Raw genomic sequence first — 21,530 nt, forward strand, 5'->3', positions numbered from 1 at the left:
CAAACATGGGTAAAAATCACTTCAGCAGTGCTTAAATACTGAAAAATATGACTCAAGTTATTGACTGTTAATTATGTGATTAAGTTAATGCAAACAAACATTCACACAAAAAGAAAGCTGGGAATCCAATGGGAAATAATCTTTTCCAACTGACAATTCTGAAATGCCTTTTTTGAATATTATGATTAGAGAAGGAGAACAGATACAATAGGGTTTCAACTGTAATTAAGAGAGCTACAGTATATTATTTATGAGAAATGAAGATAGCAATATTAAACTTCTGAAAGGTCAACAGGACTTGAGTAAGACTGAAAAATAGAACCTTAATATTGCACAGTAGAATCTATATGAAGTCTGAAAGAGCTGACATTTGTATCTGTGAATTAATATAAAGCTCTCAAGTTGATTCATTTGAAGGTCATAACATTGAAATGAGGTCATGCACCTGAGCCTGAACTTCAATAGTCTATCTCTAGTTCCTGTTGTGTTCTCAGCAGAGGACTGGCAGAATCCTCAGAAAAATGAGAATACCTGTAGGAAAGAAGCATTTTCAACTAACAAGCCAAATTGATATTTCAAAAGTACAACTCACTTTTATCCTAGAAATTCTTCTGCCCTGGGAAAATAATGCTAAACTATTGACATGTTTTATGCACAGAGCCCGATGAAGATGGAAGTTCTTCATCACTTAATCTGCAGTGATGGGGAGAGTGGGAAGAACTCTGGTACATGTCAGATTACAGGATTCTGAGAATTCAGTCTGGAGAGAGACCCAGGAAGAGGATTCATGGAGTAGGGCAGAGGCTAGGAAATCAGGATCTCAAAGACTGGAACTGAGAGGGAAAAGTGGGTCAGAATGATCGCTACAAAAGAAAAATGGTTAGTGTTACAGTTAAGTTGGCATAAAGTGATGAGACCAAAGGAGACCCACAACAAAATATTATATTTGAACGCAAAATTAGTCTATCTGCACCCATTTCAAAGTGTTATACTTCTCAGCTTCCAAAAATCCAATCCTTTTAAGATCACTAATATTGACCAGACCTTATTCTACCATCCGTTCCCAAAGAAAGATATGCAAAGGAATTTTGTACTTTTACACTGCTGGTTGACATTGCATATGCATTTCTAGGCATCCCCATCCATTACTGTTTCTTGTGCATGGAGGCCAGAGAACAATTTTGAGAACTTTGTTGAAGATTGAGTATTTACATAATTGCATTTTGCAGAATATTCCAACACATATTAATGTTGAACTATTTGATGGAATTTTGAGCATTTCTATTATTTTTGGATAGTATTGAATTGAAACTCTGCTTGTTGATTTAAGTGGATGTTGAAATGACCACAGCATGGTCTATTAATAGCTTTTATGGTAAGAATCCAAATATCTGTTGGAGGGATATTTCCATGTCAAAAAATCCAGATACAGTATATTTACATACATTACAAGAGAGTTAGAATTTGAACAGTAATTCGTTTTCAGCTAAGTGCTTTGGGATATTTTCCAAGTGTGATAAAACATTATGTGCAGTAATTTTATTTCAATCAGCCCTGGACTAATCGGGTTTACAATGAGTTTGGCACTTGGACCTGCCAACTTTAGAGACTTGCTGATTTAATTTGGAAAAGAACTGTAAAGTTGGTAGCAGACACACTACAACAGCAATTAATTTATTTTTCCTTGAGGACTGAAATTGGAGCTTTGAAAGATGATGGATGATGCATGCAAACTTTCAGAATAGTTATAGAGAGCAAAATTTAATCTGATTGCAAACAAAAGCAGGTATATCCAGTTGAAACACACATATACATTCTGTGACCACTGCATTAGGTACATCTGCACACCTGCTCATTAATGCACAGATCTAATCAGCCAGTCATGTGGCAGAAATGCCATGCATAAAAGCAGACAGGTATGGTCAAAAGCTTCACTTGTTGTTCCGACCAAACATCAGTTGTGGGGAAGAAAGGTGATCTAAGTGGGTTTGTCTGGAATGATTGCTGGTGCCAGATGGGGTGGTTTGAGCATTTCAGAAATTGTTGGATCTCCTGGGACTTTCAAGCAAAATAAGTTCTAGAGTTTACAGAGAATGGTGTGAAAAACCAAAAAGAACATCCAATGAGTTGATGAAAGTACCTTGTTAATGAGAGAGGGTCAAGGAGAATAGCCTGGCTAATTCAAGCTGATAGGAAGGCAGCAGTAACTCAAATAACTATACAATACAACAATGGTATGCAAAGAGCACCTTTGAATTTACAGCATGCCAAGCCTTGAAGTGTATGGGCTACAGCAGTACAAGACCACGAACACACACTCAGTGGCCATTTGATTAGATACAGGAGGTACCTTTTAAGTGGCCATTGGGTGCACTTCAGAATGTACCTGAAGAAGATACTGTAAACAAAAATTAAAAGGGATTACACTACTAAACCACACAAGTATAAAAATCTGCTGAGTGAATTATAGTCAATAACTTATTTTAGTTTGAACTTCATGTACAAAATATCACAGTAGGAATGGAAAGATCGACCAGATGAATGAGTGGCTGAGGAGCTGGTGCAAAGAGACATTGAGCAACAGAGAGACCAATGAGAAGTTGGAGGAAAATACTGTAGCTGCTGAGAGCAAGTTCAGTCGCCGGGACATCCAGGAGCATAGTGAGGGGAGAGGAATGAACTTTACAATTTAACCTACACGCATTTCAATGCAAGAGGTTTAACTGGCAAGATGGGTGAACTCAGAGCATGGATTGCCTCTGAAGACTGGAATATTTTTGCCATAACAGACGTATGGCTAAGATGAAGGCAAGACTGGCAGATTAATGTTCCCAGATACTGATGCTACTACAAATGTGACAGAGAAGGCCTTATTGATTTAGGAAGGGCAAAACAATTGTGCCTAGAGAGGATATTCCTGGGGGATTATCCAGTAAGGCTATGTGGGTAGAATTTAGAAACAAGAAGAGGATGGTAACTTTGATGGGATGGTATTAAAGGCCTCCCAATAGTCATTGGGATTTAGAGGATCAGGTGTATTGAGAGATCGCAGATGGGTTATAAGAATTATAAGGTAGTATTGATGGGAGATTTTAATTTCCCTTACTGGGATACACATAGGGAAGAGCTTGGATAGGTGGAGTTTGTTAAATGTGCCCAAAAAGTCTCCTTAATAAATATATAGAGGCACCAGTAGAAAGGACGCATCACTGGACTTTCTCTCAGCTGGGGAACTCTTTGGACCTGTTGACCATAATTCTACTTGCTTTAAAATAGCATGTAGCAAGATGTTTGAAAATCATATAAATTACCAGAGAGGAGATATTGATGGCCTTGGATCTCAGTAAGGTGGATAAAACTTCAGGGCCTGACCAAGTACAACCTCTGACTTTGTGGGAAGTTAGAGAAGAAATTGTGGAGGCCCTCACAGTTATAGTTGCTTCATCTTTAGCCACAGAAGACTGCAGGGTGGTTAATGTTGTACCTCTATGTAGGAAAGACAGCAAATGACACTATAAAGCATTGAGTACAAGAGTTTCAATGTTATGCTACAGCTGCACAAGGTGTTGTTGAGGTCATATTTGGAGTATCCTGTGAGTTTCAGTTGCCCTGATAGAGGAAAGACAACATTAAAATGGGAACATTGTAGCGAAGATCTGCTAGAACACTGCACGACATGGAGAGGTTGAGTAGGCTAGGACTTTATTGCTTGGAATGTGGAAGAGTGAAGGGTAACCTTATAAAATCACGAGGATTGCGGAAAAGGTGAAAATATATGCTCTTTTTTTCCCCAGAGAAGCAGAACTAAAAACTAAAGTCTAGAGGGTGCTCGTGATATAAAATGGACCTGAGGAGCAGCCTTCTCATGCAGAGAGAAGTGGGCCTGTGATATGAATTGTGTCAGAGGAAGTTCTCGAGGCAGGTACAAAAACTCCATTTAAAAGGCATTTGGTCAAGCATGTGGGTAGAAGAAATTTAGAGGAATATGGATCAAACATGGGCAAATGTGACTAGCTTGGTGAGCCCCTTGGGTTGGCATGGATGAGATGGGCTAAAGGACTGGCTTCCATGCCTTATTAACGACCCTACAGGAATCTGGTGTGGAAAACTAGGTTGGAAATGGGGTGGTATTTTACATGGGTTGACAGACTTGGTAATAAAAATAGAAAATACTGGTAGTAGTAGGTCCAATATGATCTATGGAAAGAAATTAATATAATGTTTTAGATCAGTGATTAGGGGTATACTATTTCACAAATGATGGCAGTATATTTGAAATGATAGGGAATGGTTTCTCAGACACAAGCAGAATGGAAAAAGGGAAGCATTAGACCAAAATACAGGATAAGGACAAAAGTGATCTCGGAATCACTATAGTTGAACAAATTGCAAATTGCGATGTTCATTGGTGTGTGGTTTCTGACTCTCCACCTAAGGAAAGGTCCTTAACAAGGCCCTTGTAACTTTATGTCCTACTGTTGAATCTCTGTATAACCTCCTCAGATCGAGAGAAAACAACCCCATCTGAGCCAATCTTTTGTCATGGTTACCATATTCCAGTCCTGGTAACATCTCTATATACCTGCTCTGTACCTTTTGCAGTTAATATTTGTAACACAGGAATAGAGTCTGCTGCAAAAATCAAGCACCCATTCACACCAATACCACATAAGTTACATTTAATTCTTTCCACATTCCCATTAGCACTTCCCAGATTTTACCCCTCACGTTCACACCAGGAGTAATTTACAGCACTAATTAACATACAACCTGCACCTAGTGGGTCTGACATCATCAAAAATTTTGCTGAAATCCATGTAGACTATTTAAGTACCTGTTCTCATCGAGCTTTATCGTCATTGCAAAAGATTCAATAAAGCACATCGGATATGACCTACCTTTGACATATCCCTTCCCAATGTTCCTTATTAATCTGTGTTTTAATACTACCCTTTATAACTGATTCCATTATTAAATATTTATGAAGAATGGGTAATCTTCATAGAGTGGGTAACCTAATTGCTGAAGTGATCTGTGCAATGGAGGAACCAGATAGGCACAGGTCACTTTGGAGCTATTATTATATAATGAGACGGGTTTAATTTGTAACATTAAAGGTTCCTTTGACGATTATAATGTGATCACTGTCAAAGTCATTTTGAAATTTAAGTATAAAATAGGGGCTTACATTGAAATGAAACCAAATGTGCAAATTAGTGGAATGCTGGTTAAGGAGGTGAAAATTAGAGTAAAAGACGTGATGGAAGATTAGGAATCATGAAGGTTTAAAGACACAATTGATAATCCTTGATGAAATTACACTACACTGCTTTAAGGACCACATTTCAAAAGTAGTCCAATCTGGCTAATCTGAGAAATAAAAGATTTTCAGTCTTAGTCAGTGTGACCAAAAGCTTGATGATTGTGAGGATTTCAAAAATTAGCCAAGAAAGCAAGAGGTTGATTGAGGAAAAAAATAACAAATGAGAGAGGAAGAAAATAACAATAAATCTTGAAATATTTTAAGAACTTCTACAACTACCTAAAAAGAAGGCAACAGTAAAAAGGCAAAATTAAAGTGAGAAATCAAAAAATACAGTCATTAAATAAATAAATGATTAAATAAGTATTTTGAACGGGTTAGTGAGCTAATGAGTGATAAATGTTACATTAGGAGGGTTACCGGACAAGTTATTGGAATGGAATCTGCAAAGTCCATTGAGCCTGATGACCTACAGAGAGAATGCATTTCAGCCGATGTTCCAGACTATTTAGATTTTGAAAAGTCATCAGTCACATCAACGTTATGGAAAGGGGATGGGAAAAATTGGGATTAAGAATGATGTAGCATTTGTTGGTCTTGACATTAATAGCAAGGAAAATGAAATTACCTTGAAATGGCGGGTGGGTGAAGGGGTGTGGTATTAGGCTATTTACTGAATTCAAATAATTATAAAAGGGCAATCACATTTAATAAACCAGATCTCAAGACAATGAAGACAGATCTATAGGTGTCTGAGACTGATACCACAGTTTTGTCAAGATTATGGACAGTCTAAGTGCAAGCACTCACCTCATGGGGAGAGAATTTAAAAACCAGAGGTGATAGAGACTTGGGAGTACTAGTGAGAGGTGAGTGTCCGGTGGGGACCAAAGATTGAGTGAGCTGCCCCAGAATGAAGATGACCAGCCCCTTCACTAGAGGCACTCCCCCTTTGTGGACGCTCCATACACAGCAGCATACACTGGATGAATTCCTCTGTCCATAACTATTAGGAACCAGTACAGTTTTATCATACTGCAGTAGTATTATTAGTGTTCAAATTTGTTCTGTATTTCATTTAAATACATAATTTGTTACTCAGTTAAATGGTAGTTTGTCTTTTTTAAAAAAATACCTTTTTAACTATTTCCATGAAACTTCAGCTAATTGGGGCAGTGGCTAAATTGGGCCAAACTGTACTGGTCCCAGTGTGTCCCAATTAAGCACAATCCATTGTACTAACTACAAATGCTAGCCTAGCGTTTTAAAGAAATTTTGCAACATTTTCCTTATAAGCGCCAGGAAGTCCAGGATTTCATACAAATAAAGGGAGTTTGGATTTTTCTGAGTTTGGGGAACTGTGGATTCAATGATTACACTTCAACATTGGCTCATCTGGTTGCCAGTTTGTGGAGATTTATGCTACGTAAACTGCTCATCCCATTTAAACTAGGTCTGACATTGCACGAGGAATTTTCCATTACAATGGAGACTAATGTGACAATGGATAAAATGTAAGGGAATGGAGCTTTTATCACAAGGTGTCCAGTGGGAGATCCCTACAGGGTAAGTGTGGAGTTGACATACAAGTCAGAGGTAGGTGCAGGAGATCTGTACTGACTGTAAAATCCAGTCCACTTCATAAAGGAGTTCCCAATCGCTAACTCAAGATCCAGTCCATTGCACAAAGAACTAACAAAGATATCCTTATCATCAAGTAAAGCATCTCTCTTGAAATTAAAGTATGTTCCTACCTTTGATATGTTACTTGATCGACTTGTTGAGCGTCTGGGAGACTTGTCATTCTGCAAAATGGACAAAATATAAGGTATTATGTTTAATCCTCACATCCATTCTAATTCAGATTTATTGTGGCATAACATGGAAAATCAGTAGCATCACAGCAATTTTCTTTATTGGTGAGAACCAATCTTCAATTATCTTGATATCCCTGAACATAAAAACTTCAGAATGTAAGAAATCTGAACAAGAGTGGGTATTTAGCCCTTTGAATTTCTTTACCATTCACTAATATCACGGCCTGTCTGAAAGCCATTTTCCCATCCAGTTCCTATTTTGCTTAATACACTTGTGCATCCAAAAGCTAGTGATTTGAGTCTTGAATACAAACAATGTGATGGATATTCAATGTCGTAGACAAGCTCAGCTTTCTTCTATTTTCTAAGGAAGCTAGATCCTTCAATGTGTGATGTTGGAGATCTTTGCGGCTTTACGTTGGGAAGTAGCATTGGTGCCGGTGATACAAAATAAACTCATCAAAAAGGCTGGATCTTTTGGCTAAAACCTGTTTTCTTTTGGGTTGGTGGTGGAGAGGAGATCACTAAACAAACTGATATTGACAATCTAGCACACCCTCTCCATGACCTACTCAATAAGCACCGGAGCACCCTTTCGAACAGACTCATTCAGCTCTGCTGTCACAAGGGTTGTTACAGAAAATCTTCCCTACCAAATGCCATAAACATATACAACTTCATCCCTGTGTAACAGGAGAACACACATCATAGTACAATGCCCTCTGTTTTATTATTTCGTACATTATTATTGCACATTGGTAAATTATTAATGTGTATATTATTGTTCTGTACTTCATTGTTAGTTACATCTACACACTGCTAAGTGTGTTTTTAAATGTTGTTGCTATAATGAAATAATTTCCCACACAGGATCAATAAAGTACTGATTATTATTATTATTATTATTATTATTATTAAATAGAGCAGCTGACACTTCTAAAGATCAAAATGTTGTTTTTGAATAAATTACAACAGCGATGGAATTGACTGAATAGATGAAAACAGATTATGCTGCAGGTCAGGTCAGAGCCATAGACAAAACACAGAGCTCTGTCTCAGGCTGAAGGCCCTTCATCAGAACTGGGTAGGAGACAAAAGAAGCCTAAGCTTACAGTGAAGGTTGCAGCTGGGAGGGTGTCCCTGATAGTGTAAAACTTAGGTGACCATGGAGATAAGTTGTAAACAAGGTTATCTGAGTGAATTGCAAATATTCATAATCATGTAGGGCACAGAACATTCTCGTCACTCATCCTGAATTGTTATCTCTTTATATTGGTGATGTATTTCCCAATTCTGTATCATCTAGCCCCCCAAGATATCACCCTTTCAATACCTTTTAGATAAATTCTAGTGAAATTTAAATCTCTTTTTACAGATTCCATAATTCCAGGAATCCAGCCCTACCTCCAAAGTAAAATTGTGCACAGTTTCCAAGTATAACCTTAACAGCTACACTGTTCTAACATTGCATCATATGTTTGTGGTAAAGAACAACAATTCACTTGTAGGAATTACTTGCTCTACATGTATGTTAACTTTCTGCATTTTTTGAGTCCACATCCTCCAATATACCAACATTTGTTCAGGAGTGCCGCGTTCCATCTTCTAACCCACAATTTGATTAATCACTCTGGATATTCCTTCCATTGTGCTTTCTCTAGCAAGGAAGAATACTTCCATCTGCAATCCGAACCATGGGAATGGCTAACATCTGACATGCAACACTTCAACACATGCAACACTTCTCTTGGCTTCTTACTTTCAACCTGCCGAGCTTTCTGCCTTTTCAGAAATTATATGTAACTACCTGGGAAAGGTTTCCCTGCTAATGTAATGGTTTCTCCGTAGCAGCAATGTTTGGGTTATGATTAGAGATAATGGGGGCTTTGGAATGTGTGCTGGCCAATGAGGGGAGATGTTTTTCTTTCTTGTGTGCCTGAGCGAAGGTTTTGTGGGCTTTTATTCAGCGGATGATGATGTTATGTATTCAGGCAACAATAAATATATGAGTTCGGCAAGGGTTTCTTATAACAAACAACACGTTTATTAAACACAGAAAACAAACCCCCCAAAAGTAAACAAACACTACCGTAACCGGAAACAGCTGCTGAGCGGCAGCCCAAACAGTTCATAAAGTGATATTCCAAAAACTGTTCTTTAAAGTGGTATTGCCAAAAGTTCGATATGCTCACAGTCCATTTAAAAGGAGAGACTTTATAAGACGATTTAGGTTCTCTTTCACGTCGCTTGCTTCGATCCCCGACGTCGAACTTCCCACGACGAATTCACGAAACAGGACGGCTTAAAGGCACTGACCTTTCCTTCTCCACTACCTTCAATCCTTTCTAGTTAAACCTAGGGATTAACATGAAGATAGTCAACGAAATCCTTCCGAATAAGGATCAAACAAAGGTCGCCCCCGTTTCACCGTAGAAAGCGATTCTCCTCGATCTTTAACTTCCAACTTCGAATCTTCACTCTCCTCTAATCTCCTCGAACTAACAGAATCATAAAGAACCTGCTGGCAATGACCTCTTAAACTTTAGGCATTAAATAAAAACTTCATCCTTCAGCTAAACTGCGTCATCACTTCAAACACGCAGTGGCATGAAGTCTATCTGGCAAATCCAGCCACGAACTGCCCCTCTTCACAGGGTGGGGTCTACCTTTTATAACCTGTAAAAAAAACCCGTCACATGATCTCTACTGGCGGGAAAATGACGTCATTCCACCATCACAAGACCATCACCTCAAGTCCAGTACAGCTTCAACCCCAGTCACATGACAAGGGCTCCACTGTCATGTGTCACGAGTACGTAACACCTCCCTCCAAAAAAACATTTTTGGTCTGACAAGAACAAAAATTTTTAACAATTGCTTACAAGAAAACCAAAGGTATAAATTTTATAACATATACAATACACAACACCATCATATAACAGCTTATAACTCACAATACAGTAGGAGTGTTACAATTGAAAAAAAAACACTCCATAAAAAAATTACAGTGTACATTCAACATCGAGATAGACAATCAGCAACCACATCATCTTTACCTTTAATATGAGTCATCACAATATTGTACTCTTGTAACATCAAACTCCAATTTAATAATCTCCTGTTTTTGTTTTTCATCTTACTCAGGAAAACTAACAGATTATGATCAGTGTAAACAATAAGTGGTTTCTGAGTTGTACTAACATATACCTCAAAATATTCCAAAGCTAAAACAAGAGATAACAATTCTTTCTCTATTGTCGAATAATTTCTTTGATGCTTATTAAATTTCTTAGAAAAGTAAGCTACTGGATGATCAACCTCATCACCCTCATTCCTTTGCATTAATACTGCTCCTGCAGCCTCATCACTAGCATCCACAGCCAATGAAAAAGGTTTTCCAAAGTCAGGTGCCTTAAGCACAGGTTGTTGACATATCATTGTTTTCAATTTTTCAAATGCTTCTTGACAAGGCACCGTCCATACAAACTTCTCATTCTTCCGCAGAAGGTTAGTTAATGGAAGGGCAACATTAGCAAAATTCTTACAAAATTTCCGATAATATCCTACCATTCCCAAAAACCTTCTGAGAGTCTTTTTCCCTGTTGGAGTGGGAATCTCTAAAATTGCCAAAACTTTTGCCTGAACAGGAGCTACCTTACCTTGACCCACAACATAACCAAGGTAAGTCACAGTGGCATGTCCAAATTCACTCTTAGCTAAATTAATAGTTAAGTTAGCTTTTGAAAGCCTTTCAAACAATTTCTCCATCGCAATAATGTGTGCTTCCCAAGTATCATTTCCTGTCACTAAATCATCAATATAAGCATCAGTATCTTTCAATCCCTGAATCACAAAGTTAATCATCCTCTGGAAAGTACCTGGGGCATTCTTCATCCCAAATGGAAGAACATTATACTCATATAACCCAGATGGAGTTACAAATGCAGAAATCTCTCTACCTCTGTCCGTTAATGGAACACACCAATATCCTTTCAATAAATCAATCTTTGTAAGGAACTTTGCTTTTCCAACTTTATCTACACAATCATCTACTCTAGGAATTGGATATGCATCTGTTTTCGTTACAGCGTTCATCTTCCTATAATCCGTACAAAACCTAATACTACCATCTGGCTTTGGCACCATAACACATGGCGAACTCCAATTCGAGTTAGAATGTCTAATGATATTATTCTCTAACATATATTCAATTTCTTTCTCAGCAAGTTCACATTTTTCCATGTTCATCCTATATGGATGTTGTTTAATAGGTTTGGCATCCCCAACATCTACATCATGTGAAGCTATAGTAGTCCTTCTCGGAACATCTGGAAACAACTCCCTATATTTAAAAATCAACTCCTTCATCTGTTGTCTCTGCTCTAACTGTAAATGTGCTAATTTTTCATCAATATTTTCCAGAATGGTTGAATTTGGTAACCTAACAGAAACAATGTTGGATTTAGAATGAAATTCAGATGAATCATCTATCATGTTCCTAGTTAAATCAAACTCATTCTCACTAACCACAACAGTCCCAGTATCAGATTGTTTCTCAAAATATGGTTTCAACATATTTATATGGCAAAGTTGTGTTGACCTTCTACGATCTGGAGTTTTTACCACGTAATCCACATCATTGATTTTAGACACAATTTCATAAGGACCATGAAATCTAGCTTGTAAAGGATTTGTCTGCACTGGGAAAAGAACCAACACCTTATCTCCAGGCTTAAACATCCTCATCCTAGCTTCTTTATCATACCAAGTCTTCATTTTCTCCTGAGCCAACTTTAAATTTTCCTTAGCTAAGCTACAAACTTTATGTAACTTGTCCTTAAATTTCAATACATAGTCCAACAAATTAGTGTGTACTTCCTTATTAATCCACTGTTCTTTCAATAAAGCTAAAGGTCCTCTAACTCTATGCCCAAACACAAGTTCAAATGGACTAAAACCTAAAGATTCCTGTACCGATTCCCTTACTGCAAATAAAAGTAAGTTTATACCCTCATTCCAGTCACTTTCATTTTCCACACAAAATGTCCTAATCATATTCTTGAGGGTAGAATGAAACCTCTCCAAGGCACCCTGCGATTCTGGATGGTATGCAGACGAAGTGATTTGCTTAGCTCCCAATTTATAAACTATCTGTTGAAACAATCCAGACATAAAATTACTGCCTTGATCAGTTTGTATCTCCTTAGGTAATCCAAAATAAGTAAAAAAATTTATAAGGGCCTTTGTCACAGTCTTAGCTTTTATATTCCTAAGTGGTACTGCCTCTGGAAACCTAGAAGAAGTACACATGATAGTCAACAAGTACTGATAACCAGTTTTTGTCTTTGGTAATGGACCAACACAATCTACAATAACTTTAGAAAATGGTTCACCAAATGCTGGGATAGGTTGTAATGGAGCTACTGGTGTAACCTGATTACCCACAATTTGACAAGTATGGCACGTTTTACAAAACATCGCCACATCTTTTCTTAGACCAGGCCAGTAAAAATGTTTTAAAATCTTGTCCACAGTTTTCCTTACCCCTTGATGTCCACCTAAAGGCACACTATGAGCTAAAGTCAAAATCTCATTTCGATAAGCTTTTGGAACAACTACCTGGTAAACAACATTCCACTCCTCACTTGCAGGAATTGTAGGCGATCTCCACTTCCTCATCAACACTCCTTTTTCCAAGTAATATCCTACTGGCACCTTATCAATTTCACTATCTAGTAAAACCTGCTCTCTTAATTTTATAATCTCAGAGTCTCTATTCTGCTCTGCTATCATCTCCTTCCGAGACAAAGATAAATCTTTATAGTCAGACTTACTCCCAGAATCTTGTTCAAACAACGAAGATAAGAAAGTCTCTGACACATCCTCAAAACTCGAATCCTGAGTTGAACAGTCCTGAATAACAACCTCATTCTGCGCATCAATTTTTTTAGCCATAGCTCTAGTCACAACACAGGAAGGATCTGTGTTACAATTCAACTCTGGTTCCTCTGACTCCATTGTCAAATGCACTTCAGGAAAAACTTGTCCACCTGCCAAGTCATTACCTAACAATAAAGAAATACCCTTCACAGGTAAGCTATGCTGTAATCCTACTTTAACAAATCCTGTAACTAACCCTGACTTTAAATTTACTTTATGTAAATGTACAGGCATAAAATCACTTCCAACACCTCTTATGTAATTTACCTCACCAGTATCAGACTTCTCATTAAACTTCAACACACTGTCTAACATCAATGATTGAGAAGCACCAGTATCCCTAAGGATTTTTATTGGCACCAGAGTAGATCCTTCCTTCAAGGATACAAACCCTTCAGTTATAAAATGATCATATCCCTTTCTAACTTGGTTAGACTCTAACAAAGCCTCATTTGTTTTTATCAAACCCTGTAACTTTACAGGTGCTTCGGTATGTTGCACACAAGCATCTGGAACTGCTTCCTTCTCTTTCTTTTTCAATTTGAAACAGTTAGCTATTACATGGCCAGGCTTCTTACAATAGTTACAAGTAAGACCAAACTGTCTTTCCTTCACAGGCTTTCCTTTCTCATCAACTTTCTCATTAACCTCCGATTTAATTTCAGATTTACCTGGAGTCTCCGTGTTATTTTTCCACTTAAAAATTCTGCCCTGAGGAAATTTGTTCTTATGGATCAAAACATACTCATCAGCTAATCTAGCACAGTCCTGCAATTTATCAGTATCCTTCTCATTTAAGTAGGTCCTTACTTCAACAGGAATGCTTCTTTTAAATTCCTCCATTAAAATCAGCTCTCTCAATGTACCATAGTCCCCATTTACATTTTTAGAAGAAACCCATCTCTCAAAACACATAGCTTTATCATAGGCAAATTCCACATAAGTTTTTTCCACAGATTTTTTCAAACTTCTGAATCTTTCCCTATATGCTTCTGGGACTAACTCATATGCGTTTAAGATATGCCTCTTTACAATATCATAATCAAGTGCTTGCACAGCTGTTAAAGCTGTGTAAACTTGTTGTGCTTTGCCCTTAATTACACTCTGTAACAACACTGACCATTTATCTTTCGGCCACTCTGACATCCGAGCAATAGTTTCAAAATGTTGAAAATACCTTTCCACTTCTGTTTCACTAAATGGAGGGACCAATTTAATTTCTTGACTAGCAACAAACGTTTTTTTAGAACCAGAAGACTGATTTCCAGACCTTAATTCCTCCATTGCATATGCAAATTCTCTCTTCTTTTGTTCCGCCTCCAATTTACACCTCTCCAAATCAGCTCTACTTTGTTCCAATTTCATTTGTTCGATTTGCAACTGCATCTCCAGATTACTTATTAGAAACGACTCTAAAATCGAGTCATCAAAAACACCCGAATCCACATAGTGTGACGCGATTTTCCTCTGTATCACAGCCTTAGAAGTAGTCTGCAAAATACCTTTAAGTCGCAATCTACTAGCTATCTCAAACACCTCAGTTTTTTTCGCCTTCGCCAACACCTCCGCAGCTGGCGAAGCCAGAAACTCATCAATATTCATTGCTGCCAAATACCACAACAAGCCAAACAAAAGAACCGAGTAATCCCCGTTTCCAAAACACCGATTTAAAAGTTAGCAAGCATTTAAACTCAAATGATTCAATCCTGGACGAGCCCCCATATTTAATGTTACGTATTCAGGCAACAATAAATATATGAGTTCGGCAAGGGTTTCTTATAACAAACAACACGTTTATTAAACACAGAAAACAAACCCCCCCAAAAGTAAACAAACACTACCGTAACCGGAAACAGCTGCTGAGCGGCAGCCCAAACAGTTCGTAAAGTGATATTCCAAAAAAAGTTCTTTAAAGTGGTATTGCCAAAAGTTCGATATGCTCACAGTCCATTTAAAAGGAGAGACTTTATAAGACGATTTAGGTTCTCTTTCACGTCGCTTGCTTCGATCCCCGACGTCGAACTTCCCACGAAGAATTCACGAAACAGAACGGCTTAAAGGCACTGACCTTTCCTTCTCCACTACCTTCAATCCTTTCTAGTTAAACCTAGGGAGTAACACGAAGATAGTCAACAAAATCCTTCCAAATAAGGATCAAACAAAGGTCGCCCCCGTTTCACCGTAGAAAGCGATTCTCCTCGATCTTTAACTTCCAACTTCGAATCTTCACTCTCCACTAATTTCGAACTAACAGAATCATAAAGAACCTGCTGGCAATGACCTCTTAAACTTTAGGCATTAAATAAAAACTTCATCCTTCAGCTAAACTGCGTCATCACTTCAAACACGCAGTGGCATGAAGTCTACCTGGCAAATCCAGCCACGAACTGCCCCTCCTCACAGGGTGGGGTCTACCTTTTATAACCTGTAAAAAAAACCCGTCACATGATCTCTACTGGCGGGAAAATGACGTCATTCCACCATCACAAGACCATCACCTCAAGTCCAGTACAGCTTCAACCCCAGTCACATGACAAGGGCTCCACTGTCATATGTCACGAGTACGTAACAATGGAGAGAGAAGAAGACAGAACAGGGAAGTTGCAGACCGCAGGATGGAGTGGACTTGGAATGGGGTCAGGAGTTGATGCCAAGGGAGAATATTGATGGAGAATGATGATTTTGATGGAGAATATTGATGGGAAAACTGTGAGCTCCAACGTTATGCATTTGACTGTTTCATGAAAATGGGCCCTTTTTCTTTTTCTCCCGGTTATCTTCAAGAAACTAAAGCAGATTAATTGACACTAGAAAAATGAACTTTAGCACCTTTGTGCTTTAAACTGAAAGGGTAAAAATATTGGACATAACTTTATGAACAATTGGATAATTTAGCAGATCATTTCCCATTAATTTCAAAAGAAATATCTCCTTGATTGAACCAGTGCTTCTCTCTGGCATCCCTATGATCTGATCTATCAGCCCGAATATATTGATGGTATTACTGTCCCACACTTGGACAATCTAGAAATAATCTAAAATATATGCCATAAATCTTCAAACCAATTTTTGGGCAAATTTTATATGCATAATTATACAGCAAATCTATAAAATGAGAACCAAGTTAAAAACTTCACCAGATTACATTTTCATTTCCTAATGGATGCATAATGATACAAGAATATCAAGCATTCCTCTATATCTTGATTACATCTTTCATCTGATGTTTAAGACAATTTCCCATCCTCAATCATATTTTACCTATCGTCTTAAGAATCCTTACTGCGGCATTAATTGGTGAAGTAAACTCTATTACAAGTTTTTTTAAAATAACGAGTACGTCATTAAGATTCCTTTTTTCCTGAAGCAAACATAATAATTCTGGAGTCACAGCAAATTCATTATACATAACCTCCAGCCAAAACACTTAGCAAGTTATGCATTTGTCAGTGAGACAAATCTCTCCCTTCCAAAGTTATTAATCTTATTCAGGCGTGCATCAAATTCACTTCTGTAATGGGGGCTTGTTAATCTCTTCAAGTTAGCAGAATTCTCTTCTGAAGCAAATCATTTATAAATATCTCAGTTAGTGGCCATCTCATTTCAATTTGTTTCAGTTTTAAAGACCTGATGTTGCAGACCAAGTACGGAGTATATTGCAGGAGCATCTGAAAGTTTTGCATCTATCTACCACAAACCCCATCATGCCACAAGACGAATCCACTGGGCACAGGTCTGGGGAAGCATCCTAGTGGGCATAGGTCTAAAAAAGTGTAAAGGAGCACCCGAGGTATGTGTCTTGTGGTATAGTGAGGACTTGGCACTGTCTTTAAACATTAATGAAAATAGCAATAATCACTGATTTAGTTCGTTTTCTGTTGTTTCCAGAAAGCTATAGCCTGAATAGTAATCTTTTCTCTTTCTCTTGGGGTTAAAGTTAGATGAAAGATGAATAGTTAATAACGGCAACTTCTCTGTGCCGTCAGTAAAATGTACTGTGGGGAAGGAGAAAAGGGAGTATATTATTGAACTTCCTACTTACAAGGATTGCTAGGATCACTAGAGCAGCTGAAGCAATAAAAGTATAATCCCCAGGTTATAGCTTTGCTATTTAAATAATTTATGTGAACTGCCGGCTGACTTGATAAAGCCTTCAGATTGTCAAATCCAATCTCATTCTTTGGCATTTTCATTCTTACTAATAAATTCAGTTACGGTCTTAACTGATTCTGAAATGTTTTGAAGCATGAAGTGAAGCAGTCTTCCTCAGCGTGCAGTCAGAAAAGTTAGTCACCTCAGGATACCGTGCATTTGATACACATGAGCAGATAGCAACTAGAAACGTGCAGCCCATGGAAAGTACATGAACATTGCCTAGAACAATTCAGGGCACTGAAGGTGCATTGTATTATGCTTTGCTTAAGGAAACAGATTTGACCATTTCTTCAGGTCATGTTGAAAGAAAATATACAAGAATATATTGAAATCTAGAATAAAACAACATCTGTGTGCATTGTGTTTATGTTCTGTCCGGTAGATAAAGCTAAAAAAAAAGGCACTTATATTGCTTTAAAGGCTGTATAACTGCAAATATTAAAAGCAAATTTATATTGATGTTTCTGCACAATCCTGGGCAGTTGTATAGTCTTGGCCTCATGTCACACATCTGACAATGACATGAAGGAGAAAAAATGCAGCGAAATCCACTTTGTCCAGGCATGAGGAAGGCAATCAGTTCGTAAATGACAAGCGGTTGCACTGGGTAAAAAAATGAATGAATAGCTAAAAATCAACTGTAGTCAATACACCTAACAGCTTAAAACTGCTTTCAAGAAGCAATACTATCCATGCCTCTCATGATTTTCCATACCTCACTCAGGACCACCGCTACAACACCACAGCCTTCCCCATTCCAGGGAAAGCAAGTCCAACTTACGCAGTCTCTCCTCATCACTAAGACACTGGTGAATCTCCTCTGTACTCTCTGCAGAGCATCACACTTCTCCTTTACAGCAGTGACCGAAGATGCACACAACACTCCAGATGTGCCTGCACCAATACTTTGTAAAGCCATACCATAACTTAACTGCTCTATTATTCTCTGCCTGGTTTTTGGTATGTCTTCTTTGCCATTCTTTCTATCTTTGCTGGCACCTTCAGAGATCTTACAACTTGGACACCAAGGTTCTCCTGATCCTTAATACTCTCAAGTGTTCTACCATTCACTATGCATGTCAGACGCTGACCTGATCTCACAAAATGTATCACTTCATGCTTAATCAAGATTAAATTCCATCTGCCATTGTTCTGTCCAATATAAGAGCTCTTCAATATCTTCCTGTAGCCTGTGATTAACTTCCCCATAAGCCACAATGCCAATAAATTCTGTGCAATCTGCAACTTACTAATCGTACTTCAGACATTATCATCTGTTATTATCTTTTTCAACAGACACGGTTCTAGAATATGATCACATGCATATGTAACATGCTTTATATCTGTTTGTAGAGACGTGTAAGTGTATCAAAGCTTCTGAAAGCCAGTTAAAGATGACCATTAAGTGTATTTCTTACTGACAATATCCACATCCTGTGACTAAACAGAAAAACAAAGAGACTGTAAGCTATTATCCGCCTTTCTAAAATACACAGAAACCACACCACAGTATCTTGACAGACAGCATATTTTCATTTCAATTAAACAAAGGGATGTTTTCAATTAGTGAACGACAGAGTTTCTTCCTCCTTCTACTGACAATTCTACAGATAATTTGACTTGGACAGAAGACATCTGGTTAGGGAATTCAATATCACTGCTGATTAAACGGCTAATCAATGAAAGTTTGTGTCAGATTAACTTCATTAGAATATATTTCCCTGAGCACAATGTATAAATAAATTCAGAATGGACACCTATCTAAGCAATTTGCTGTTCTTTTTATTAATCAATGTTTGCTCCTTCTAAATGCATGTTGTCACATTTTTAATCAATTCAGTGTAATTCAAAAAGCCCAAAAGTGCAATCGGCCCCGGTCATATTGTACTATTCCTCCCTCACCTTCACGTTGCCTTAGGAATTTGCTGTTGTTTTTCACTTGACAACTAATTTTAAAAGGGTGAACTTTATTCCAGTTTATGCAGCACCAGACTAGTACCGATAAGGTAGATCCTGATCTAGCAGATACCGCAAACTGGATTGTAGCAAATCACTGCCCTTTCAAAAACACTGCTAATTTTTATGGCTATTACACATACATTGTAAAACAGGTAGGTGATTTGTTGTTACTTTTATTATGGTTCACAAAAGGGAAGATCCACCTCAAACACTATCTCCAATGCTCGATGATGTCACAACCACAAATTCGGCATCAAGGTCTATTGTAACGTGAAGGGTTAGTTTGCTTGTCGGTTCAAAGCCGCTTCTACTGTGCAGGTCATTGATTGGCCTGTTTGAAGGATGCAGCACCTCTTTCCCATTGGTTGCATTGTGTGCCATGGCACTGGTGGCTGATTTCAGACACATCGGGGGCTTCCCTTTGATATGAGGTCATGAGGTCACGAGTGCTGAAGAACCACTGGGAAAGTACACTGCAGATATAGGAGGCTAAGTATCTGTTGAATGTTTAGTTTTGTAGTTGGGAAGACTGAATGATGTACTTGCTGAGGTTGAAGTGTTACTGATGGTTAGTATTGCTGTTAGTTCATTTATGTTCGAGTGGCTTAGGTGTTTGGTTGAATATTTTACTGTTTGTCTGTAAATAAGTAATTAATGTGCTTATTCATAATCAGTGTCTTGTCTCACTTACCAAACCTGTGAATCTGCTTCATTGTAACATCTATGCACACGTACAGGCGGGCTGCTCAACAGGTTTGACAACCGCATTCGTGACTATGCTTATTCCAGCTAATTAGTGTTCCATTATGATGGTATTTAACTCCCTTCTTTCCATTCCAGCCATTAAAGACTTGACCAAAAGCACGGCAATGTTTACGCTCTTTGCTTATCCTCAACCAGGAAAGAGGACTACAGTTTTGACAGATGCTGTCAAGGTGTGGTATACAGTTGGTATTAGTTACTACTTCCAGCCACAGTTTGAACATTTTAGTTAATGGCCCTGTTGGCCTAGCATTTTTCCTTTAGTTCTCATTAAAGTCAGTGAACTGTTGACCTGCTTCAGTTACTCTCGCTCCACTTTTGGCCCACATCTGAACATCTCAACAGATGATTAGCCTTGGATATTATGCAAAAACTTGCATTTAAATACATTTCCTGTGTCTGCAACTTCATAGGCTACATGCTGTGTAGATATGAACTTGGGACAGAGTCAGTGTAATGCTGTAACTAAACCCACCCAATCTGCCCTCATTAGGTTAGTGGAGGGAAAACAGGGGAGTTCTTACCAGTGCATTTAATATTCCCAGGTGTAACTACAGGAAAATCTATTCTTCTTCCACCATGATCCTGAGAAAATTGCATATCAAATAGCCTAGTTCTGCTCTTATATCCTGTGGAAACTATTCCATAATAATCCCTTGTCCTCCAGTGTGACTCTTTCATTTCCCGCAAACCATTTGTCATGAGAACCTCTTCACATCTTGCCTTAATCAGTAGCATCAACACCATAGACTTCTCTGCCTTTTGTCATCCATGATTTATTATTTTAACAAAGTAAACTAGCAATGACTAATATTTATGTGATTTCCCTTCAAGACAATCACCTTGTCTGCTCAGCTGGCAATTCATTTGTTGTGGGCAAGTCCAAACCATTCCCGCATGGCAAGTGAGAAACTCTTCCTTTTACTTCCTGAGCTGTGAACTAAAACTGATATTCTGCAAGTTACAAACCATGGGGAAATAACAATTATTTACAACCATGCAGCTCATTCCCATTAATATTAAATGTGCTTGAGACATCAGTGTTTCTCATGGTATAATGACTAAAGGCCATTTCATTAGGTCAGTGTACCACTGATAGTGTGCTCTTTAAAGATAAATAATGAGGTTCTTTCACTGCCAAATAAGTTTGCTGTGATTTATCATGGAATATGGATTCACAATTGCAGACAGACTTTTGATTTTATATCACAGTAGCAGGCCAGGATTCAATCAACACAGATGCTGCTTGACTGTTTTAAGTAGTCTGTTTTTATTTCCAATATACTCTTACATTGGTACAGTATCTGTGATCAACTCGTGTAGAGGCAATGATCCAGATCTCACTTTGATGATTTTTCACCTTCAGTAGTATCTTGTTCCCAACCACAAGGGTTCTGTGCTGTGGGAAATAGGTGAAGTTACCCAGTGGTTCATTGAAAACCCTTCATTAGAGGTTTCAGTATGTCACCAATGATTAGTAAATTTCTATAGATGTATGAAGGTGAGCATTTTGACTGATTGCATCACTGGTATAAGTAGAATCAAAAGACGCTGCATAGGGTTGTAGAAAAAAACAGTTCAAATATGTTTTATAACTTCAAAACATTAAAATAATTCAAAGGAAGACACGGGAG

The 21,530-nt window shown here is 38.0% G+C and overlaps 1 protein-coding gene across 8 annotated transcripts in view; it reads right to left on the minus strand.

Moving 5' to 3' along the window:
* Positions 1-21,530, minus strand: part of LOC132391588 (E3 ubiquitin-protein ligase MARCHF8-like) — a 534,862-nt gene that overhangs the window by 90,855 nt on the left and 422,477 nt on the right. For all 8 annotated transcript variants that reach the window (XM_059964968.1, XM_059964969.1, XM_059964967.1 and 5 more), the window contains one exon: positions 7,018-7,068. In XM_059964968.1, the coding sequence (XP_059820951.1) occupies positions 7,018-7,068 (51 nt within the window). The remainder of the gene's footprint in view (positions 1-7,017; positions 7,069-21,530) is intronic.

The sequence above is a fragment of the Hypanus sabinus genome, chromosome 3, assembly GCF_030144855.1.
Source record: "Hypanus sabinus isolate sHypSab1 chromosome 3, sHypSab1.hap1, whole genome shotgun sequence".
NCBI classification, from domain to species: Eukaryota; Metazoa; Chordata; class Chondrichthyes; order Myliobatiformes; family Dasyatidae; genus Hypanus; species Hypanus sabinus.